The 25,183-nt window shown below is 48.5% G+C and overlaps 1 protein-coding gene across 12 annotated transcripts in view; it reads right to left on the bottom strand.

Moving 5' to 3' along the window:
* bbx (BBX high mobility group box domain containing) overlaps positions 1 to 25,183 on the bottom strand; it is a 282,578-nt gene that overhangs the window by 96,780 nt on the left and 160,615 nt on the right. For all 12 annotated transcript variants that reach the window (XM_072513622.1, XM_072513620.1, XM_072513624.1 and 9 more), the window contains one exon: positions 613 to 783. In XM_072513622.1, coding sequence (XP_072369723.1) covers positions 613 to 774 — 162 coding nt within the window. In that variant the 5' untranslated portion in view covers positions 775 to 783. The remainder of the gene's footprint in view (positions 1 to 612; positions 784 to 25,183) is intronic.

Genomic DNA, 25,183 nt, shown 5'->3' with positions numbered 1-25,183 from the left:
ATCAAGGACACGCAGTAGCTGTTCCTTGAACAAGCTCCACATTTCCATTGTGCCCATCCCCTGCAGTTTTCCTCTCCATCCGATGCATCCTAAGTCTTGCCTCATCGCATCATAATTGTAAAGGCTCGGTCTGAGACGGCTTTGGAATCAACAGTGGTCATGGCGAGGTGCAGTTGGATGGTTCAACAATGATTGTTGACCCCTGTTTGAGGTTGATGTCACAGAACGATTGCATGTAGAAGATAAGCAGGGAGAGTCCAAGGGCGAAACCTGGGGGGAAATGCAGAAGCCATTGAAGGAGGTGAAAATGGCAAGATTGGGAGCGGAAGGAATGAACCCAGAAAATTAATCATTTGGAATATGCAGAGAAGAATCGAATAGCTGACAGTGTCAAAAGTGGCGAACAGGTCACACAGGAGGAGGAGGGTAAACAAATAATATTTTTATGTTTAACTGAGTTAAAATTGCTTTCAGTATTTATGGCATATTGTGTGACTGCAATCATTGTTAAAATCCTTAAACAACTGTCAATCAACATAGGAACAGGAGTAGGCCAATCAGTTCCCAAGTTTAAAAATAGCACTAGCCTACAATACAAATTCCCATTTCTACCTTATCAATATCTTCATCTTCCTCATCCTCCTCCTCCTCCTCAGAGAAGTCCAGCATCTTTTTGGCAAGCAGAGGATGCCACTGAAGACACTTCCGCTTTGGTCTTTTTCCAGTTCCATCGCCATCTGCTGAGTGGTCTTTATTTCTGCTGCTGGCTTTCATGGTGCTGTGCTGCATAACACAAATAGAAACAGCACATGATTAGCAACTCGGGATGTCATGGTACAACAGAACTGAGGTAGCGGACACATCTAACCCCAGGTTTGGATACTAATCTTCAAATTACAGAAATATGAGCAACTGTGATACAGCTCATTGTTACAAGGATTCATCATATTTTTGAGGCAACTGTGAAAGCAACAGCTCCCTCTAGTGCACTGCTGCCAGCCAGACAGGAGCATAAGGGAGCGGCACTCACAGCACTTGCTGCAGAGATTCTTAAAGGGGAAGCGTCCTCCAACATGACAAGTCCCTACGTACTGTCTGGATGGTTAATAGAAGCACCTGCTGGTAGCAGCTTGATTAGTTCATTTATATAACTGTTTTTAAAATTAATTCCCAAGCTTGTGAATTTTTGAACTGTTGTTTTTTGTGGACTAACAATATTGGTTCTAATCAACAACATGCATTGACAGAACATCCTCAAAGCAGAAAATCTCCCAGTGGGTTTTCCACAGGTAGGGGTGGGGTGGAGTGTAGGAAACAAAGATAAAAGGAATGAAGGAGCAGAGAGGAAGGTTTTAAAAGGTGGAGTGGCAGACGGGTTCGGGGAGGGATATTGTGAGTTGGACTAAGTCACCTGAAGATTCTGCCAACAATTGTGGGGTAAAGGGAATGGATTAATGTGGAGAAGGCCAGGACAGGAGGGTTAAAGAATTCATCAGAAGATACCAGGCTGGAGTAGGTCAGAGAGAAAAAGTGCAGCAAGGTAATGGAAGGATGAGGATTTTGAATTCAATGAATTGGGGGACACAAAGTCGGTGCAACATGAATAGAATGAGGTGATTTAGCTGGATGAGCTGGATTTAGAGTGTGAAAGGATTTAGAACAGTAGGATACTGGTAAATGAGTTCTGAGCAAATTAGAGCTAAAGGAAATTGAATGGGTGGCCAGCAGGGAGGACAAAGAGAAATACAGTCTCGGGGCTGGATTTTCAAACACCTGAGAAGGCATAGTCAGGTGTGTGTGTTTGAAAAATAGCGTCCCTGGGTGGTGTATCAGTCTTCTGATGCCTCCACAATATGCACCTTCAAAGCGAGATGGGAAAAAAGGCGAGTGTGCAGCAGGAGGTAGAGCCGGCAGCCCGCTTGCCTCAACCAGCTGTTTAGCTCAGTGAAGAACATGTCAACGGGCTGGGGAGGACCAGGAGATTTTCAGAGGTCAGTGTGAAGAACAAACAATCTGGGGAAAGTCAATGCACATCTCTTGGAGGCACTGTGGAGAACCATAATGTGAATCATGGAATTTACAGGGCAGGAGGAGGCCATTCGGCCCATCGAGTCTACACCGGCCCTTGGAAAGAGCACCCCACTTAAGCCCACACCTCCACCCCATCCCCATAACCCAGTAGCCCCACCAACCTTTTTGGACACAAAGGGCAATTTATCTTGGCCAATTCACCTAACCTGCACATCTTTGGACTGTGGGAGGAAACCGGAGCACACGGAGGAAACCCACACAGACACGTGGAGAACGTGCAGACTCCACACAGTCACTCAAGCCGGAATCAAACCTGGGATCCTGGAGCTGTGAAGAAACTATGGTAACCACTGTGCTACCATGCCGCCTTGAAATGAAGACGAATTTAACAGTTGCCCCCCAAAAAAGGGGCTACTTGAGCAGAGCGGGTCAAGTACCTTGTGATTGACTGTTTGGTCACTTGGCTACACAGTGGGGCTTCTGGGTCTCTGCTCTCCTGCCTGTTCCAATTTGCGCGACAATGACAAGCCCAGTCATAGCTGCTGACTGCCTTTACTCATTGTACTACAAAGCAGTTCCTACCTCCAGGCAAATTCACTATTTGGGCACCAAGCTCGCTTCTGGCCCATTAGGGGCATTGCACATTAAAATAACATTGGATCAGCGACATAGACTTGTGGAGTGCTGGGACCTGGAAATAATCGTGTCAGATTCCCAATCCGGATTGGAAATGCAGCCCTAGACATGTGTACGGCAATTATGGAACTTCAGTGTTAATTGCCCCAATCTTCACTGGAAGTGCTTCTCGTCCTATCATCATGGGTACGAACGCTTCCTCAGAAACTATTAGAAAAGGTCCATCGTCCCATTTCTTCCACAGCACCTTGCAGAAACCACCCAATCGCTGATTCTGCTCACCTATTTACCCCACATTGTACTCCAGATATAATCCCATCCTCTTGTCCACAGAATCTCAGGAACTGGTAGACTGAATTTTACACCATCATACTGACCAAAACAGCAGAGGAGTAAAGGGAAGTGTAGCCTGACAACAGCAAGATTGCTCTCATGGTGTTGAGAAGGGGGCAAAGGCCAGTTAGTGGCGAACTCAACCTCCCTCCTTCCCTTATACAGAAACTTTTGTGAAATACTTTATTCAAATCTTGAGAGTAATTGCCTTCTGCTGCTATAACTGAAAAACCACTCCAGCACAAGCAGACTTTAATGCCTTGTGGTAATTAGGCCCAATCCAGAAAGTGAGGCAGGTTCAAGGCAAGGTTGAGGCAGCAAGTGGAACAGTGCCCTGACCAAATTCAAGCGGCAAAGCCACCCTCAAGGCACAATAGCCAGTGCTGCAATTAACCTCAGTCCATAATTATCGCACGGTAGCAATGTGGATAGCACAATTGCTTCACAGCTCCAGGGTCCCAGGTTCGATTCCGGCTTGGGTCACTGCCTGTGCGGAGTCTGCACATCCTCCCAGTGTGTGCGTGGGTTTCCTCCGGGTGCTCCGGTTTCCTCCCATAGTCCAAAGATGTGCAGGTTAGGTGGATTGGCCGTGCTAAATTGTCCTTAGTGTCCAAAATTGCCCTTAGTGTTGGGTGGGGTTACTGGGATATGGGGATAAGGTGGAGGTGTGGACCTTGGGTAGGGTGCTCTTTCCAAGAGCCGGTGCAGACTCGATAGGCCGAATGGCCACCTTCTGCACTGTAAATTCTATGATAATTCTATGATCATCTACATCCAAATACATTGAACAGGGAACACTAAACAAAGTACCATATTTAAGTGAAGCTGTAAATATAACATGATGTGGAGATGGACTGTGTTGGACTGGGGTGAGCACAGTAAGAAGTTTTACAACACCAGGTTAAAGTCCAACAGGTTTGTTTCGATGTCACTAGCTTTCGGAACGCTGCTCCTTCCTCAGGTGAATGAAGAGGTACGCTCCAGAAACATATATATAGACAAATACAAAGACGCCAGACAATGCTTGGAATGTGAGCATTAGCAGGTGATTAAATCTTTACAGATCCAGAGATGGGGTAACCCCAGGTTAAAAAGGTGTGAATTGTGTCAAGCCAGGACAGTTGGTAGGATTTCGTAGGCCAGATGGTGGGGGATGAATGTAATGAGACATGAATCCCAGGTCCCGGTTGAGGCCACACTCATGTGTGCGGAACTTGGTTATAAGCTTCTGCTCGGCGATTCTGCGTTGCCGCGCGTCCTGAAGGCCGCCTTGGAGAACGCTTACCAGGAGATCAGAGGCTGAATGCCCTTGACTGCCGAAGTGTTCCCCGACTGGAAGGGAACATTCCTGCCTGGTGATTGTCGCACGATGTCCGTTCATTCGTTGTCGCAGCGTCTGCATGGTCTCGCCAATGTACCACGCTTCGGGCCATCCTTTCCTGCAGCGTATGAGGTAGACAACATTGGCCGAGTAGCACGAGTACGTACCGCGTACCTGGTGGGTGGTGTTCTCACGTGTAATGGTGGTATCCATGTTAATGATCTGGCACGTCTTGCGAAGATTGCCATGGCAGGGTTGTGTGGTGTCGTGGTCACTGTTCTGAAGGCTGAGTAGTTTGCTGCAAACAATGGTTTATTTGAGGTTGCGCGGTTGTTTGAAGGCAAGTAGTGGGGGTGTGACACAATTCACACCTCTTTAACCTGGGGTTATCCCATCTCTGGATCTGTAAAGATTTAATCACCTGCTAATGGTCGCATTCCAAGCATTGTCTGGCGTCTTTGTATTTGTCTATATATGTGTTTCTGGAGCATACCTCTTCATTCACCTGAGGAAGGAGCAGCGCTCCGAAAGCTAGTGACATCGAAACAAACCTGTTGGACTTTAACCTGGTGTTGTAAATATAACAAGGAGAGGAAAGTTACATCAAGGAAAAAAGTAAAGTAGATCTTTGCTTGATCAATCATTATCTGAATAAAAGACACCAGAGAAAAAGTGGCATTATAACAAAAATGTTTTGTAGATTTTTTAAATGTATTCTATCATGGGCAGTGGGCATCACTGCCAGCATTTGGTGCCCATTCCAAATTGCCCTTTGAGGGCAGTGAAGAGTAAACAATGTTTCTGTGGGTCTGGAGTCACATATAGGCCAGCAGATTTCCTTCCCTAAAAAGGACATTTTTGAACTCGATGTGTTTTTATGACAACCGATGATGGTTTACTGAGATTAATTACTGAGACCAGCTTTCAGTTCCATATTTATTCAATGAATTTAAATTCTACCAGCTGCCATGGTGGGATTTGAACCCTTGTCCCAAGAGCATTCACCTGGGCTTCTGGATACAAGTCCAGTGACATTACCACTACGCCATCATACCCTGGCATTGTATTGGCACTAGAGCTGGTAATAAAGTATCCAGTACCATTATTACATCAACTATCTACTTCAAAATGCGGAAAATTGTTCAGGTACATCATGTTCACAAAATTAAACAGGGCAACAACAAAAAATACAGCTCAGGCCTTCGGCTCTCCAAGCCTGTACCGGTCATGATACCAACCTTTGCCAAAACCCTAAAGAACAAAGAACAATACAGCACAGGAACAGGCCCTTAAAACCAAATCTATCCGCCTATCAGCCGACTCTCAATCATCAGCAAAAGAATGGAGAGCAACAGTGCTATCAAGTGACACTTACTTGCTAATAGCCCGCTCACTTATGATATGTTTGGATTCCGGAAGAAATATGAATCCCTCGCAACATGGGCAGAGAGAGCCGAATTACAGAAATGAGTCGAGATGAGGGTGACTGTCCTTGACGTAAGGTAGGGTTAGGGTTAGGGTTAGTGTTGCACTTGACTGAGTGTTGCACCAAAGTGCCCCAGTGACAGTGCAGTCAATGCGAATCAGGGGGGAACTCCCCATCAGCTGGAGTCATGCCTGGTACAAAGGAAGATGTTTGTGGTTATTGGAAGCTCAACATCTCAGCCCAAGAGCATTACTGCAGGGGCTCCACAGAGCAGTGCTCTGTGCCCAACTATCAGCAGCTGCTTCCTGATGTGTTGGGTGTTCTGGATCACAAACAGGTCACCAACACTGGAAGTGGTGCAACTCTATTTTATTATAAGGTTAACTATATTAACATACTTGAACTGTGGGTAAATGCAATACCAGCTTTAACTGTTGACCCTTGCCTAGTCCTAACCAGGTGATGCACTCAGCACATGGTGAATGTCTGTGTTGCAGGCTGTGAGCTCTGTGCTTCGAGCTGGCTGCTACTAGAATGAGCGGGAACTCTCCCATCCCATCTTTATAGTCATGAAGTGGAGATGCCGGCGTTGGACTGGGGTGAGCACAGTACGAAGTCTTACAACACCAGGTTAAAGTCCAACAGGTTTGTTTCGATGTCACTAGCTTTCGGAGCGCTGCTCCTTCCTCAGGTGAATGAAGAGGTCTGTTCCAGAAACACATATATAGACAAATTGAAATTGTCTATATATGTGTTTCTGGAACAGACCTCTTCATTCACCTGAGGAAGGAGCAGCGCTCCGAAAGCTAGTGACATCGAAACAAACCTGTTGGACTTTAACCTGGTGTTGTAAGACTTCGTACCATCTTTATAGTGCGTGTGCTCTCACTGGTGATTGGCTGCGGTGTTGTGTATGCTGATTGGTCCCACTGCATGTCCATCAGTGTGTGTCTGCACCATGATATGCTGGTGTATATGATGACATCCCTGCTTTTATATAAAGAATATGTGCCTGCATGACAATGAATATTGTGTAGTGAATGTACCTGACTATGTGTGTGCGCGTGTTATTTACATGACTATTGTAGCCACCTAAATTGGTCAGCTCCCGATTTAAAATGGCGAACGGCAAAGGCTGATGGGAAAGTCAGCCAACAAAGACAGAAACCAGCAGCTGCAGGTTGGCTGTGTATTTAACTCTGCAAAAGGCCAGACAGCATCGATACCAGCGACCATCACCATAACAATGTAGCAGCCATCTGCATACTGATGAGCAATCCCCGGGAACAATAAGTAACATTTGGGACACACAAAGCAAAGCCAGACTCCCCGGCGCCAGCAGGAGCCAGCACAAAGGAGGTGAACGAACACCTCAAGACCGCCCATCGATCAGGGAACCGCTCCAGTATTGGAGAAATCGAACCAAACGATTGGGACAAAGTCCAATCACTTGGGACCAAGTACAGGGTCCGCCCCGAAAGGCGGGAAGCCCCTGGGGACTATAAGAGTTAAGCCCCAAGTTCAAATCACTCTCTTCACCTCTTTGTCCTGCCCGGGTCACCCAGCAACACGAACCAACATTGATCGTGACCGGTGCAGTGACCACCGACTGAAGTAAGTCTTAATTCAACGCTCGCTAGGAGATAGGCGCTCCTAGCTACCAATCCGTACCAACTTCGAATCCCGCAGACTCAGAACCCGAACGAAAGGCCATTTGTTTCCCTGACCAGGTGGGCCAGCCCGAAGTTAAGTATAGGCCTGTTTGTTGTAGAAGTAGCTGAGACGTAGAATTTGTGCATGAGTAGCGATTACTGTGTATAATAAATGTGCTTTGATTTGAATCTTATTAATCGGTGTATTGGGTTATTGATCATTACTTGGACTTGAACCTCGTGGCGGCATCATAAAGTTACCTGGCGACTCGAAAGCAAAGGTAATCAAACAAAGCAATTGAACCAACGGGAAAAGTTAGCAACACTATGTACATGAGGCTAATCTATTTACACGGGAAGGTGCCTGGTGCAGAGAAATAGGGTGTCACATCAACAACGAAATGAACATTATATGCAAACTACTAGAACGATGAAACAGGATAACAGAACAGATCAAAGAGTCCAACATTGTAAAACTCATAAGTCAAGTCGCTGAGGTGGGCGACGAATTCTGGTTGACCGCCTCAAGGGTGGGTCAGGAGCCATTGGCTGAGGAACGGGCTGGGCCACGGCAGAGTGAGGAGGATGCAGAGTATTCGGAATCTCCACATTGTCCAGGTTGGGGACAACAGGAGGGCGTGGCACCGGTGGAGGATCACGTAGCGAGCTTGGAACGAGACGAAGGGCACGCCGATTGTGGCGGCGAATGGAACCATCTGGCCGATGAACCAGGAGCGAGCGGGGAGACACCTGCCGAAGAACCACAGCAGTTGCAGACCAGCCACCCTCCGGAAGATGGATGCGGACGTTGTCATCTGGCGCCAGAGCAGGGAGATCAGTCGCCCGAACGTCATGCGCCGCCTTGTGTTGTGCACGAGACTGTTGCATCCGCTGAAGGACCTGAAAGTGGTCGAGGTCTGGGACGTGAATGGACGGCACCGTGGTCCCGAGGGTGCGACCCATGAGCAGCTGGGCTGGAGACAGGCCCATGGAGAGTGGGGCCGAACGATAGGCCAGCAAGGCGAGGTAGAAGTCGGATCCTGCATCGGCAGCCTTGCAGAGGAGCCGTTTGACGATGTGGACACACTTTTCCGCTTTGCCATTGGATTGGGGGTGCAGGGGACTGGATGTCACATGCACAAAGTTGTACCTGCTGGCAAAGTTGGACCATTCCTGGCTCGCGAAGCAGGGGCCATTGTCCGACATCACAGTGAGTGGGATGCCGTGACGAGCAAAGGTCTCCTTGCAGGTACGGATGACCGCCGATTAAGTGATGTCGTGCAGGCGCACGATCTCCGGGTAGTTCGAAAAATAGTCGACAATCAGAACATAGTCCCTGCCGAGCGCATGGAACAGGTCAACGCCTACCTTAGACCAAGGGGACTTGACCAACTCATGGGGCTGTAGGGTCTCACTGTGGTATGGGAGGCGTGGTTGGGGATTAACTTCCCCAGGAAGTTGACCATACCCAAAAATCGGAGGACCGCCTTCTTATCCGCTGGCTTCTGCATGGCCGTGATGGCTGCCACCTTGTCCGCATCCGGCCGCACACCCAACCGGGAAATGTGGTCCCCTAGGAACTTGAGTTCCGTCTGACCGAAGGAACATTTGGCTCTGTTGAGGCGAAGGCCTTGGTCCCGTATTAGTTTGAAAACCCGCTGGAGACGACTGTTATGCTCCTGCGGGATGGTGGACCAAATGATGATGTCGTCAACATAGACGCGCACACCCTCAATGCCCTCCATCATTTGCTCCATGATCCGGTGGAATACTTCTGATGCCGATATAATCCCAAACGGCATCCTGTTGTAGCAGTATCTGCCAAACGGGGTATTAAAGGTACACAGCTTTCTGCTGGATCTGTCTAGTTGAATTTGCCAGAATCCTTTCGAGGCGTCAAGTTTGGTGAAGATGTTGGCCCGAGCCATCTCGCACATGATCTTCTCACGCTTAGGGATAGGGTAATGCTCCCTCATTATGTTGCGATTCAGATCCTTTGGGTCAATGCAGATCCGAAGCTCGCCGGAGGGCGTCTTTACACACACCATGGAACTGACCCAGTCGGTTGGTTCCGTCACTCTGGAGAGCACTCCTTGGTCCTGGAGGTCCTGCAGCTGCTGCTTGAGGCGGTCCTTGAGGGGTGCTGCGACTCTGCGAGGTGCATGAACCACAGGCGTGGCGTCTTGTTTGAGCAGGATTTTGTAAGTGTATGGAAGCGTGCCCATGCCTTCGAAAACGTTGCGGTGCTGGTCGATGATGGCATTGAGTTGCGTCCTGAAGTCCGCATCCTGGAAGGCAGACGTGTCCTCTGGAGAGAGAGAGTGTACGCGTTGAACGAGGTTTAGGAGTTTGCACGCCTGTGCGCCTAGCACAGGGTCCTTCGAGGAGCCTACGATCTCGAAGGGAAGGATGGCTTTTCGCAAGTTGTGCGTCACTTCGAGTTGGCATGAAGCAGGAATGACGTTGCCATTGTAGTCCGCTATTTGGCAGGTCGACGGAAGAATGGTTGATTTAACCCCAAGGGTCTGAAAGGCTGACCACGCTAGGTGATTAGCGGAAGCACCAGTGTCCAGGCGGAATCGTATCTGGGATCGGTTGACCGTCAGGGTGGCACACCACTCGTCGTCTGGATCAATGCTGTGCACCGACAGCGGCTGGTGGTTTTGATTCGGGGACAGCCTGTTCTTTGTTATAACAGCGACTGGAAAAGGCTCCTCGGGTCCTCAGTGTCACTGATCTGCAGGAAGTCGGAATCGGACTCGGTTTGGGGGTAGGTAACTGCTTGTTGCAGGGTTCTTTGGAGGTTTATTTCATTTCCTGGTTCAATTTGAGGCATTGTGCTGTCATTCCAGGTGAAGGGAGGTTGTTTTACAGCTTTAAAAGATTTTTTCTTGGATTTGGGACGTTTCCCCTTTAAATGGGCATGGTCCGGGGCCTCTGCTGCTACTAGAAAGAGCGAGAACTCTCCCGTCCCCTGTCTTTTTTTAAAAAAAAATGTTTTTATTCTCCATTTTCACATTTTCCTTCAGAATTTACACACCACCCACAAACAGTAAACAGTAACAAATACAAAATCAATCCCCTTAACACTACCAATGGTCCCATCCTCCCACCACCCCAAACAACGGCCCACCTGTCAACATATGCATCCAACAAAACAACCCCTCCCACGGTGGCAACAAAAAACAAAGGAGAAAAAGAAAAAGGAGTCCGGGACCGCCCATGGTCACCATTGACCTATAGAGTCCACTCCCCCTCCCCCGCCTACACTCAACACCATCCAACCTCTGAAAGAGTACCGTACACGATACCCAAGAGTTGTACACGCCCCCCCCCTCCCCCCCTCAGTCTCCAACTCCTCCCGTCCACTGCCTCTTGTAAAACTCCTCCCCCCAACCTCGGTTCCTTCCCCCCAACTTTCCACCCCGGCTAGACCACTCGGACCCTGTTCTGCCAGGCTCCGATGGCCGCAGCCCCTCCCCCCACCTCACTCCCGTTCACTGGCCGGCTTAAACCAGCCAGCATGGAGGCCCCCGCCCGGGTCCCTTTCCCCCTTGCCCGGCCCCAGGAAAGCCCAGAAATCCCCTTTTAGCACACAAACCCCGCATATCCACCTACACCCCAAAGAGCCCTCATTTCGAGTGAAAGTCCCATTACTTCCCTTGTCCAAATATATACAACATTGGCTCCTTTAGCCCATACACCCGCAAAACAAAAAGAGAAGAAAACAGTCAGTCATGAGGTCACATTGGCACATGGCCATTTCTCAATTTCTCAGTTCTGCCACAGTCCTTCTGCCTTCGCAAACTCCTCCGCTGCTTCCGCCGTTCCAAACTAAAAGTCCATGAGCTTGTAAGTCGCCCTCAGCTTCGTTGGATATACAATGCGCACTGCACCTTGCTAATGTACAGTGCCCTCTTCACCCGGTTGAAGGCAGCCCGCCTCCTTGCCAGCTCCACCGTAAAGTCCTGGTATACACGTATACCAGCTCCAGCCCACTGCACCACCCGCTTCTGCTTGGCCCAGCTCAGGACCTTCTCCTTCACACTGTACCTACGGAAGCACAGAGTCACTGCCCTTGGCGGCTCACTCGCCTTTGGCACAGGCCTCCACGACCGATGAGCCCGATCCAGTTCATATCGGGAGGGATCCTCCCCCTCCCCCAATAGTTTTGCCAGCATCGCGGCAAAATACTCAGTCGGCTTCGGTCCTTGAACTCCTTCGGGCAGCCCCACAATCCTCAAATTCTGTCACCTGGATCTGTTTTCCAGGCCTTCCATTTTTCCTCACAGATCCTTGTTAATGTCCATCACCTTCCGCATCTCCTTCCCCATTGAGGCAAGTTGATCACCGTGCTGCAATAATGTCTCCTCCACTTCCTTCAGCGCCTCCCCTTGCTCTCGCACCTCCGCCACTGAGCTCGTCACCGCCGTCGTCACCGGGGAAATCGCCTCCTCCACCAGCGCATTCAAAACCTCTCTCATCTCCTTCCTCATTGTCTCCATGTATCTTGTAAACTGCCTTTCGAATTCCGCAGCAATCACCTTAGTTATTTCTTCAGCCGTAAGCAATGCGGCCTCCATTGGTGCTCCAGCCTCCATTTTCCTTGGTGACCCTGTGGTGACCTTTCCACTCCCCGACGGACCTTCAGCTGTTTTCTTTACGGATGAATTTTTGCTTACCCTCGACATTTTTCTTCACTGTGCCTTCACTGTTTCTTCCTGCTTTTGCCACCTCCGTGGACCCTGGGACCGGGCTTAAAGCCCCGAAAATGCCGTTCCTGAACGGGAGCCCTCCATTGTGTGGCCGCCTCCCGCCCGCCATCACCGGAAGTGCCGGCCCCTGTCTTTATAGTGCGTGTGCTCTCACTGGTGATTGGCTGCGGTGTTGTGAATGCTGATTGGTCCCACTGCATGCCCATCAGTGTGTGTGTGTGTGTGTGTGTGTGTGTGTGTGTGTGTGTGTGTGTGTCTGCACCATGATATACTGGTGTATATTATGACACTTCCAACAGTGGACTTCACACATATCAGTGTTCCTGTCCAACACGGTCTCCTCAAATGCCCACATGCAGCAAACCTGAAAAGCAGACTTCATCTGGTAAGTGACAAGTAACATTTAAGCCATACAAGTGCCAGGCAATGACCAGGTCCAATAAAAGAGAGCATAACAACCTCCCCATTGTATTCAATTAAATTACTATTGTCGAATCCCCTACAATTAAGATCCTTGGTTTGTGGGGTTCATTACTGACCAGAAACTCAACTGGACCAACCACATAAACTGTGGCAAATGGAACATGTCTAAGTCTGGGTATTCTTCAGCAAGGCGGTTCACCACCACACTGCCATCTCCACCATGTGGAATGGAATATTCTCCTCTTTCCTGAATGATTGCAGCTGCAAAAACATTAAGGAAGTTCTGCATTATCAACGAGAAAGCGGATTGTTTGATTACTACCTCAGCGATTAGCCTAAACATTCACTCCCTCCAAAGCACATACTGTGGCTGCAGTCTATATTATCTACAGGTTTCACAGCAGCAGCAAGTTGCCCAAGCTTCCTCGGCAGCATCTTACGAAACAGAAACCTTCACTATCCACAAGGACATAAGGTGCATGGAAACACCTTCACCTACAGGTTTTGCTCAGTTGCCATTAATACCATTTCTTTCTGGGTCATTTACATGTTGGTATTGATGTGTCAAAATCATACAGATCCTGAGTAGATGGGGCTTCGATGCACCACATTATGATGAAGGAAATATTGCTGAGGTTGTGAAAAGTATTAACTGGTGGCCATCAAGGAGAAATTTAAAAGTTGTTCAAGAATGTACCTTGAGGAAGGAACAGTGTGATGCAGTTATTATTGCAGCAATGTATTAATGTGACATTGAGATACATGTTTCTGTTTACCAACTCTTGGTGAGCATGTTCTGTGGTGATATGCATCACTGTAAATACACAAGGGGTTAATGTAAATACACTACAACTAAGTAAACATTAGAGAGAGCACCGGAGATGTCATGACATGCAGACATACAGCTAATGAACACATAGAATAGGACACAACCAATGGGCAGTCAAGACACCCAGAGGTGACAATACCACAAGGGGGCAACCAATATATAAGGACAGGGCACACATGTTCTGTCTCTTTCCACAGGCGACACTTAGAGAGTAGGACAGGGGCAGATCAGAAGCATCACACCCACCACGTGGCTTAGAGCAGACTGGTTAGTTAGACTGAGTTACTATAGCAAGATTAGCAGGAGAGTCAAACACATAGGGAACTGTGCTGATGGTTCAATGAATCACATTGAACTTACTTCTGGAATATCTTTTGGTCAAAGCTGCATCGAGTTGCAGCCTGAGTTATCCCAGAATACATAAAACAACATGGTACCAGTAAGTGCCTGTTGAATCTATATAGTTCAACTCAGCAAGATTCGTGACCACCAGTAACAGTACCCAGGCAAGATGATCGAGATTCCGGTTCCTCAGCAGCTCAGGTACCATGGCAATCTCAGTGCCAACTGGCTTGCATTCAAGCAGATTTGAGATTTACATACTGAAAAGATAGATCTTCTACTCACCATTGCGGGTGAAAGTGCAACAGAAATCTTCAACTCCTTCAAGTACTCCAAAGAGCAGGACAAGAGAGACTTCCAGACAGTCCTGGACAAGTTTGAAAACTACTGCGAGGTGAACACAACAGAAATCGGTAAAACTGGTGCCTATACTCACCACGAGGCATAGGTAGGCTTGCAACAGAAGCAAACAGCAATTTTGATTGGCAGCCATCTTGCACAAGAAGCCGCACATGTGCAGTTCCTGAGAAGACGCGAACCGGCAAACAGTGTTTTGCACATGCGTGAGAAGCCGCGCATGCGCAGTTGCGAAAAGAGCGCAGTGAAGGAAAAGCGATCTGCACATGCGCAATCCATTCCCATGCTCTACGTCACAAGCGTCATGATGTCAGAGGCCCTGGACCACTCCCACTTAAAGGGGAAATGTCCGAAAATAGTGAAATTTTTTTTTTACATAAGAACATAAGAACCAGGAGCAGGAGTAGGCCATCTGGCCCCTTGAGCCTGCTCCGCCATTCAATGAGATCATGGCTGATCTTTTGTGGACTCAGCTCCAGAAAACACAATTCTTTCACCTGAAACGACAGCACAATGCCTGAACTTCAACCAGTAGCTGAAAGTAACCTCCGCAGAACCCTGCAGCAAGCAGTTTTCACCGCCCTAGGAGATGATTTAGTCCTTGAAGACTGCGACTCAGACAATGATTTCATCATTGGACGTGGCGACCTCAGTACCAAATCCGAACCGCAATGAGATGTGTTGTACATTTAAGCATCCGACACAGTCATGGACGAGTTCTTCGGATTTGAGGATCCTTAGCCCAGCATAGACGACATCCCGACCCATGAGTACAGGATTATGCTGCGGCCTGACAGCAAGAGACAGAGAGTGGTACAAGCCTCCACAGCGAGCTCGTTGACAGACTCCACGATGGAAGCAACGCAAGACTCCAGAGCACAGTCCTTGCATGAACAAGACCAGGAAGGTCTAGCAACCTTATCTGAGCAACAACAGCAAGTCTGTCACGCTCAAGTGCACAGCAAGACGACTATGACAGTCTACCACGCTCAAGTGAACAACAAAAAGACTATGACAGTCTACCCAAATTTTTTGAGCCACCAGAAGAAGACTCAATGAAACAGCAGATGCCACAAAGGACACTGACACAAGTAACTTTGTGAAGGACTCAACTTCTCCACTCGGTGTGGACATTTGAGTGCAATAAACACAACAACAAGCACGTCAATAACAATAGAACAACAACTGGTACAACATGGTACAACTCTGCCCATGAAGGACAATGTTACTGTTCAGCTCAGAACAATGGCGAGAGTGCAGACATACCATGGCATGACAACGCATCTTATCAATTCACGCTTGCTACACTACAGACAAGCAAACCAGCTTTCAGGAAAGGTGTCATCAAGAATTGCTACCACAAGCATTGAACTTAAAAAAAAAAGAGTCCACCTCAATGAAGTGATTTGAACACCTCCTGATGACTTCTTGGTTACGTAAACACCAGGACACTGACGGTGTTCACAAGGGAATGACAACATCAACATCGACACTTCCATAACAGCACAAGAAAGCCACTCGACCGTGTAAATTCATGAACTTTGGACTCATAACTATTATTTGGTATTGTATAATCCTCAATGCCATCATAACTATTCTTTGATCTTGCATCGTCATCACAGTCATCATAACTTGTACATGTCATCACTTATTTACCTGTTTTTGTTCAATTTCTTTTTAACACTGTACAGAAAATATGTAACACGAAAAAAGGGAGGAATGTGGTGATATGCATCACTGTAAATACACAAGGGGTTAATGCACTACAACTAAGCAAACACTACAGGGAGCACCAGAGACGTCATGGCATGCAGACATACAGCTGATAAACACATAGAATAGGACACGACCAATGGGCAGTCAAGACACCCAGAGGTGACACTACCACAAGGGGGCAACCCATATATAAGGACAGGGCACACATGCTCTGTCTCTTTCCACAGGCGACACTTAGAGAGTAGGACAGAGGCAGATCAGAAGCACCACACCCACCACGTGGCTTAGAGCAGACTGGTTAGTTAGACTGAGTTACTAAAGCAAGATTAGCAGAAGAGTCGAACACAGAGAACTGTGCTAACGGTTCAATAAATCACATTGAACTTACTTCAAAGTCTGGAGTATCTTTTGGTCAAAGCTGCATCGAGTTGCAGCCTGTGTTATCCCAGGGTACATAACACAAAATGTTCCTGTCCAGCACCCAGAGCCTCGCTGCTTCTATTGGCTACATGTGCCACCTCGTAACAAATTTGATCTGCCTTTTTGCTCCTAGCATCTCCTCCTTGGAGCTAGGTGGCGGCTCCGGTGCATCATTGCTTTTTGCTGTTGGCCATTTTCCAAACCTCCGCTGGCAGTTTCTGAAGCCACAATGAAAAGTGACAATTTGCTAAGCTGCTACAGCCCCGAAATGTTTGTAGCAGCAATAATAAGAACCACAAATGCTACAAATTCTCTCACTGACTGAGTTATAACAAATGTGTAGGGAGAAGCAAATGGCCTGCACCGGGAAACCCGTGCAAGTTTAGGAATTTCCAAGTCAGAGTGGGTGCATAATATACACCACCCACCAGGTAATCAGGCACATATGGGAGGGTGGGGGAAGGAACATCAGTGCCACAGAGTCGGGTTTTAAAAAATGTTGTTTCTGAACTATACTGTTAAGTTTTGAATGAAGATGCAGATCCTTTTTTGATCAAAAATACCCTGGTCCGGATAAATGTCATGACCCAGACTTGCAGTGGCAATCTTCCTTTCAGTCACGATGGCACCATTGTCGAGTTCACACATGGAAACCATTTATTTCTTCTCATGACATAGCGGCCTTGAAAGAATTTCTCATATCCAAAGACACACGGACTGTGTGCACCTCATCAAATCACGTTGAATTTCAAATATTTTCTTTGCTCATGCTCAAGTTTTATTCGCCTGTGGAAGAATACTCATAAAAAAAGAGGAAGGACAAGGAAGGACATGAGGATTAAGCAACTGCAGTCACCTGCAGCTGACAAGGGCATGGGGATTCTTTTTGGAAGCATAATGGAAAATACTGCATCCGCGGATTTAAATTACAAGCAATTACAGCACCCTGAAATAAAACAAATAAATTATAAAAGTATTGCCAAAAGAATTCCCTTCCGTTTCCTAGCTGATGGGCGACAAAGTTAAAAGGGCAAAATTGAAAGCAAATTGCTTCACGAGTTTTGTGTTATTCGATTCTCATTTTAAAACTGCATTTTCCTGTAATTAAACTTCCAGGAAGATGTTATGAGAGATTAGCTAATAGCTATTTTAGGTAGATGCGTAACAGTTTACGAGTCTCTGGATTCATTCAGTGATTTCACCCAATGTGTACCTGAGTCACACATTAGGGAAATCCCTGATTTGATCCAGCCTGTGCTCAGCAGGCTGTTCTCAGTTAATGCAGCAACACGGACTCAGTGTCCATGTTTTATGAAAGGAAAAATATAATCAGCCATGAGTCGCACTCCTGATTGTCACCAGGAAGTGTGCATTTGCCACCACCAAGTGAGGTAAGGGCAGGATTGATCAAAATGCTAGGCAAATAACCTTCAAACATTCACCACCATGTGCTCACACATATGAATAATTGTCACTTAGCATTGATACCATGCCTCCCATGGTTTTACCTCGTCTCTTTCCACTGTGGACTAGTTTGAAAAATTACTAGTTTTAAAATGTTCTAAATCTGATCTGTAGAATGTACTTCTAAGCCCCAATTCTTCAAATGCTGCATATTCGTAACTGCACCTGTCTATGGCATGGCCTGAGTTTTGAGGCATTTTCCTTTTCTCTGATTTTCATAGATTCAGCGTTTAGCACACAGGGAGCCAGATCTATAGTGCAGCCAACAGGGGTGCAAACTCCAATGAATCAGCATTTCTCAAAAAGAATATTGCTTGTGACTAAAAAGGAGGGAACTTATTTGTTACTCAAAAGCTTACTGTAAAAGAAAAATACTTCACCATTGGCCCCAATAAAATCAACTTTGCTTCAAGGATTATAGAGAACCAGATCAGCAGTCAACTGCCTATTTTCAATGGACAAGATGTCTATTTGTCAAGAATGTTTATGGAAGGCTTATGTTTGTCTGAAGTGCAGCCTCATCTCAGCCAGGAAATTTACAAGAGTATAAAATTTGGCAGTGCGAACAGGATCACAAGAGCAGGTGTCCGTCCAGAAGACTGATGGTGAAATTTGAACTTTCAGATCCACATATGCGCTTAATCAGGTGAGGATAATGGGATGTAGGCACAATATCACGGCAGAGACCAAAAGTTTCATGTTACAGGGAACGTTGCTTTCTGTATTTTATTATAATTGAAAGCTTCGATTATAGGTTTTCACTTGCAGGCTTGAATCAAATTGATAACACAGTGCTACAAAACCCTAGGCAGTGACTTGATGCTAACAACGGCTAGTTTTAATGGAGCTCTCTCTCGTGGCCATCTTGAATAGGCATGTTTTACCTCCCTCACTACTCATGGTTTACCTCCCTCACTACTCATGGTGATAATGGATCAATGTTCGCGGCCACCCCATGAAATGGCGGGAAAGGGTTAACTTATTTTTGAAAGCCTTATTAAGCACAATGTTGCTTTAATTTCACATCAATAACCTCTTAAAATAATCAAACGTATTATTAGAGTCAAGAAACAATGTAGATATTATTGCACTACTGTATGTGTTCCTAGGGCCACCAAATAGTGGGAAAGGCATAATGCGTGATCTAACCCCCACCCCCCAAAAGAACATCAGAGTCCGTTCTGGGCAGGATTAGCATTTAATGGCACTCTGTTGCTATTTCGGGCCCTGACGGGGAAGCCCCCCCCCCCTCCCCCCCTCCCCCCCCCCCCCCTCCCCCCCCCCCCCCTCCCCCCCTCCCCCCCCCCCTCCCCCCCCCCCCCCCTCCCCCCCTCCCCCCCCCCCCCCTCCCCCCCTCCCCCCCCCCCCCCTCCCCCCCCCCCCCCTCCCCCCCCCCCCCCTCCCCCCCTCCCCCCCCCCCTCCCCCCCCCCCCCCCCCCCTCCCCCCCTCCCCCCCCCCCCCCTCCCCCCCTCCCCCCCTCCCCCCCCCCCCCCTCCCCCCCTCCCCCCCCCCCTCCCCCCCCCCCCCCCCCCCTCCCCCCCCCCCTCCCCCCCCCCCCCCTCCCCCCCTCCCCCCCTCCCCCCCCCCCTCCCCCCCTCCCCCCCCCCCTCCCCCCCCCCCCCTCCCCCCCCCTCCCCCCCCTCCCCCAAGGCCGCACCTCGCAGTATTTCCTGCACTGAGCAGCTCCGATGAGAGGAGCTACTCGGTGCAGGAAGAGATTGTGAAGCCATTTTAAAATGGCGCCCTGATCTCTCGACCCCCCCCCCCCAACCCGACCCCCAGACACCCAACGCCCCTATAATTAGGCCTCCAGGCAACTCCCCCCACCCCCCCCCCCCCTACCTCACATGGGCAAGGCACTCCCAGGCCCGATCCCGGCACGGGAACAATGTCTGTCTGGCACCTTGGTACTGCTAGCGCCTGTCAGCACCATATGGGCACCCTGGCAGTGCCAGGCTGGACCGCAGGCAGCGCTGTCAGGGTGCCATCCAGCCCAGAGGCTGACCAGCCGAGAGCCTCCGATCGTCTGGGAGACCCATCTCCCCAAGTGCTGTTCCGCATGGTCCCCCGTTTGTGGGGACCAGTGCTAAACGGCACCCAAATGGGGTTTCCTATTGTGGGTGGGACCCTGATTGCGACATCTTGCGAGATCTGGTCAGATCACGCAAGGCATAACGGCTGTCGGGAATCCTGGGAAGAGGCCGCGTCCCACCCCGAATCTGGCAGGATGCACCAGGAAATGGCACCCAAAGAGGAACAAATATGCAGGGAAATTATGAAGGTTCAAAAATAAGGGGTGTGATAATAGGGAATTTCAATTATCCCCATATGGACTGGAATTGTGGTAATGCAAAATGTGAATTTTCTTGATGTGAGAAGTTAGCTGACTTATAGGAAACAAGGTAATGGTGAGGGGTTGTTTATTGGACTGGAAGAGGGTTCACCAGGGATTGGTACGAATGGTAGCAGAACTACGGCTTTTCTTGATCTATATAAATAACCTAGACTTGGCTGTACAGAGCACAATTTCGCAATTTTCAGATAACGCAAAACCTGGAAGGCCTGTGAACTCTGAGGAGAATAATGATAGACCTCAAGAGGACATAGACTCATGGAATGTATAGACATTTAATGCAGTGAAATTTGGAGATTTGCAAGGAAATTTGCTAAAAGTGTTCAAAATCAAGAGGGGTCTAGATAGCATTGATAGGAGAAACTGCTCCTGTTGGCAGAAAGACTGAGAACCAGGGGACAGCAACGTAAGGCAATTGGGAGATTGGCAAAAAAAAAACACAGCAACAAGGAAAGCAATTTTTTTAGCACAGCAAGCGATTAGGATCTGGAAAGCACTTCCTGACAGCTTTGCATTAGTCAGATTCAACTGGGGCATTCAAAAGGTAATCAATAAGTGCATGAAGAGAGACATTTGCAGGGCTACGGGTAAGGGCAGGGCAAAGGGGAGGAAAATGGGGCTAGCTGAGTTGCTCGAGCAGAGAATGAGCACAATAATGGACTGCCCGTAATCCAGGTAAAGTCAAATAACTTGCTGCATGAAAGGTGTAGTAACTCATGAAATAACCAACAATTTGCCATCTTCTATGTCACACTGGAATTGTCACATTGCAAGTAATTCGCTTGTCAATTACTTTTGAAGATATTACTGTACTGAGCTATCAAAGAGGAATAGCACTAGGCATACCCTAAAGATAAGTTGCCTAGCCAGCGAAGTTACAACCCAGGATCATATGTGTGCTGAACAGTAGAAACAGCATGCGATACAGACAGAACTTACAACTAACTGATCAGATCCAAGCTCCACAACCTGCACACCCAATTGTGAATCGTGGAGGACATTTGAAGAACAAACGAGGGAAACAGGTGGTTCCATGAACATCCATATACTCCCATAATGGTAGATGCAAGCAGGTCAGTGCAAGTGACTTTATAACCATCTTCAGGTAAAAGGGCAAAGTGGATGACCCACCTCTGCCTCTTCCCAAGATCCCCACCATTAGAGATGCCAGTCTTCAGCCAAATCTATATCAAGAAACAGCTGAATGCATTGGATAGAGTCATAGACGATTACATCGACAACATCCCAGCAGTTGTACTGAAGACTTGTGCTCCTGAACTAGCTGTGCCCCTAGCCATGCTGTCCCACAGCTACAACACTGGCATCTACCCGGCAATGTGAAAAATTGCCCAGTTATGTCCTGTCAACAAAAAACAGGATAAATCCAATCTGGCTAATTACCACCCATCCGTCAACTCTCAATCATCAATCAAGTGCCACCAACAGTGGCATCAAACAACACTTAATAATAATGTGCTCATTGATGCTCACCTTGGGTTCTGCCCGGATGACTCAGCTCCAAACCTTATTGCAGCCTTAGTCCAAACATGGACAGGACAGAGCTGAATTTTAGGCGTGACATGAGAGTGACAGCCCTTGACATCACAACAACATTTGACTGTGTGGCATCAAGGAACACTAGTAAAATTGAAATCAATGGGAATCAGGGAAATAAACCTACCATTGATGTCATACCGAGTATAAAGGAAAATAGTTGTGGTTGCTGAAGGTCAATCACCTCAGTCCCAGGACATCATTGGAATTATTCAGGGCAGTGTCCTATGCCCATCATTTCAGGTGCCTTGTCAATGACCATCCGTCCATCATTAATGGACATATGGGGCGACATTCTCTGACCCCCCGCCGGGTCGGAGAATCGCCGGGGGCTGGCGTGAATCCCGCCCCCGCCGGTTGCCGAAGTCTCCGGCACCGGAGATTCGGCGGGGGCGGGAATCGCGCCGCGCCGGTTGGCGGGCCCCCCCCGCTCGATTCTCCGGCCCGGATGGGCCGAAGTCCCGCCGATAAATTGCCTGTCCCACCGGCGTAAATTAAATCACCTACCTTACCGGCGGGACAAGGCGGCGCGGGCGGGCTCTGGGGTCCTGGGGGGGGGGTGTCGCGGGCGATCTGACCCCGGGGGGTGCCCCCACGGTGGCCTGGCCCGCGATCGGGGCCCACTGATCCACGGGCGGGCCTGTGCCGTGGGGGCACTCTTTCCCTTCCGCCTCCGCCACGGTCTCCACCACGGCGGAGGCGGAAGAGACTCCCTCCACTGCGCATGCGTGGGAAACTTTCAGCGGCCGCTAACGCTCCCGCGCATGCGCCGCCCCGAGATGTCATTTCCGCGTCAGCTGGCGGGGCAACAAAGGCCGTTTCCGCCAACTGGCGGGGCGGAAATTCCTCCGGCGCCGGCCTAGCCCCTCAATGTTGGGGCTCGGCCCCCAAAGATGCGGAGCATTCCGCACCTTTGGGGCGGCGCGATGCCCGTCTGATTGGCGCCGTTTTGGGCGCCAGTCGGCGGACATCGCGCCGTTTCCGGAGAATTTCACCCATGGTGTTCAGTTCCATTTACAACCTCTCCAATAATTAAGCAGTCCATGCTCACAAGGAGCAAGACGTGGACAACATTCAGGCTTGGGTGAAGAAGTTGCAAGTAGCATTCGCACCAGACAAGTGATAGACAATTACCATTCTTAAAAAGTGTAGCCACCTTCCTTTGAAGTTTAACAGCTTTAAACATCATGGAATTTCCCCCATTACAACATCTTGAGGTCACTATTTCCTAGAACCTTTATGGGACTGAGCACATGGATACGAATATACGGATTAAGTGCAGAAGTAGGCCATTCAGTCCCTTGAGCCCGCTCTGCCATTTGGGAAAATCATGGCTGATATGATTCTGGCCTCTTCATTCAGGTCTACCCCCTTTACCCTTTGACTTCTCAGTCAAGAATTCATCCAACTCATCCTTAAAAATATTCAAGTACTGGGACTGTGTCACAGGCTGCAAATTCTCTTACCTCCTGACTCCATCCGTCATCGACCAAACAGGTTTGTAGAAACATAAGAAATATGTGCAGGAGTAAACGAGAAAACCCGTTGAGCTTGTTTTGCAATTCAACACAATCATGGATTTTCTACTTCAGCTGCCTGCCTGCTCTGGATAATCCTGGATTCTCTGAGATACCAAAAATATGTCTATCTCAGCCCTAAATATATTCAATGATGGCGCAATCCACAATCCTCTCGGGTAGAGAATTCCACAGATTCACAACCCTCGTCTAAGTGCTAAATAATCAATCCTTTATCCTGAAACTGTGCCCCCTTCGTTCTGGGTTACCCAAATTAATTAACTCAGTTTCTCATAGGGCAATCCTCTTATCCCAGGGACCAAACATTTGCTGGACTACCTCGAATGCAAGTATATCCGGGGGCGATTCTCCGAGCCCCTCACCGGGCCGGAGAATCGGCGCAACCATGCCACGACGCCGGCGCGCGATTCTCCGAGGTGCCTGATCGCTGCCGGCGGGAACTCTGCGGGAACGGTAGGGGGGGGCGGCCTGCGGGTGTGGGGGGGGCCTCTGATGGGATCTGGCCCGCGATCGGGGCCCACCGATCAGGGGGCTGGCCTCTCTCTCTCCTCCCTCTCCTCCCCCCCCCCCCCCCCCCCCCCCCCCGAGTCTACTTTCTGCCGCGGCCGGCCCCTGAACACCGACCCCATGTTGAGTCGGGGCCGGCGAGCTAAAGAAGTCCCCCACGCATGCGCGTGCTGGCGCAGCGGAAAGGAGGCTGGAGCGGCATGACCCACTCCAGCCCGCCGTGCTGGCCCCCTGTGGGGCCAGAATCGGTCGTACCCGGGCCCGGTTCGCGCCGTCGTAAAACGAGACGGCATTCACGACGGCGCGAACACTTGGGCTCCATATTGGAGAATCGCCCCCATCCTTCCTTAAATATAGACACTAAAACTGCACAGAATTCCAGGTATGGTCTCACCAAAGCCCTGTACAAATGTCCCAAAACTTCTTTCTTCTTGTACGCCAATCCACTTGCAAGAAGGCTGACATACCATTTGCCTTCCTAATTGATGGCTGTACCTGCATGCTAACTTTGGATCCCTTGTATGAGCCCACTCAAGTCCCTCTGAACATCAACATTTACAAGTTTCATGCCTTTAAAAAATATTCTGGGCGTGATCTTCTCAAAAGTCTTTCTTTCAGAAAACCACATTGACTTTGCCTGATCATACTCTTGACTTTCGAATTTCATCATTAAGAATCGCTTAGTAATACATTTCTGCATTTTCCCAATGACAGATTTCAGGCTAATTGGTCTCGTGTTTCCTGTTTTCTCTCCCCCTCCTTTCTGGAATAGTATTGTTACATTTGCTAACTTCCAATCTGCTGGGACCATAAGGGCTGGTTTAGCACAGGGCTAAATAGCTGGCTTTTAAAGCAGACCAAGGCAGGCCAGCAGCGCGGGTTCAATTTCCATACCAGCCTCCCCAAACAAGCGCCGGAATGTGGCGACTAGGGGCTTTTCACAGTAACTTCATTTGAAGCCTACTTGTGACAATAAGCGATTTTCATTTCATTTCATTTCCATTCTCGAATTTAGCAAAACCAAAACCAGCACATCCACTACCTCAGCTGCCGTCTCTTTTAAAACCCTACAATGTAAGCCACTTGGTCCTGGGGATTTGTCGAACTTTAGCCCCTCAGACTTCTCAAGTTCCTTTTTCTATTCATTTTTCTACTAGCTTAATGATCTCACTCCGTTTAGTTCTAATTACCCTCCATTTCTGGCATGTGATTGGTGTCTTCTCGTGTGAACACAGATGCAAAATATTTGTTCAATACTTCTCCCTTTCCTCATTCCCCCCCAAGATAATTTCTTCTGCCCCTGTTCTGAAGGAATAAATGTTTACTTTATCTACTTGCATCCTTTTTATAATCAATTTTCATATTCCTGGCTAGTTTACTCTCATGGTGGTTTAATTCTCAGGAACCTGAAGAAATATGAGTCCACTTGCCTGGACAGGTACTGTTCCAATAACACTCAATAAGCTCGATGCCATTCAGGGCATAGCAATCTGCTTGATTTGCATCCCATACATCACCTTAAAACTTCCTGTCCATTACCAGTGCATTGTGCTGCAGTTTGTACC

The sequence above is a fragment of the Scyliorhinus torazame genome, chromosome 8 (genome assembly GCF_047496885.1).
Source record: "Scyliorhinus torazame isolate Kashiwa2021f chromosome 8, sScyTor2.1, whole genome shotgun sequence".
NCBI lineage: Eukaryota > Metazoa > Chordata > Chondrichthyes > Carcharhiniformes > Scyliorhinidae > Scyliorhinus > Scyliorhinus torazame.
This window is presented reverse-complemented; position numbering and strand designations above follow the sequence as displayed.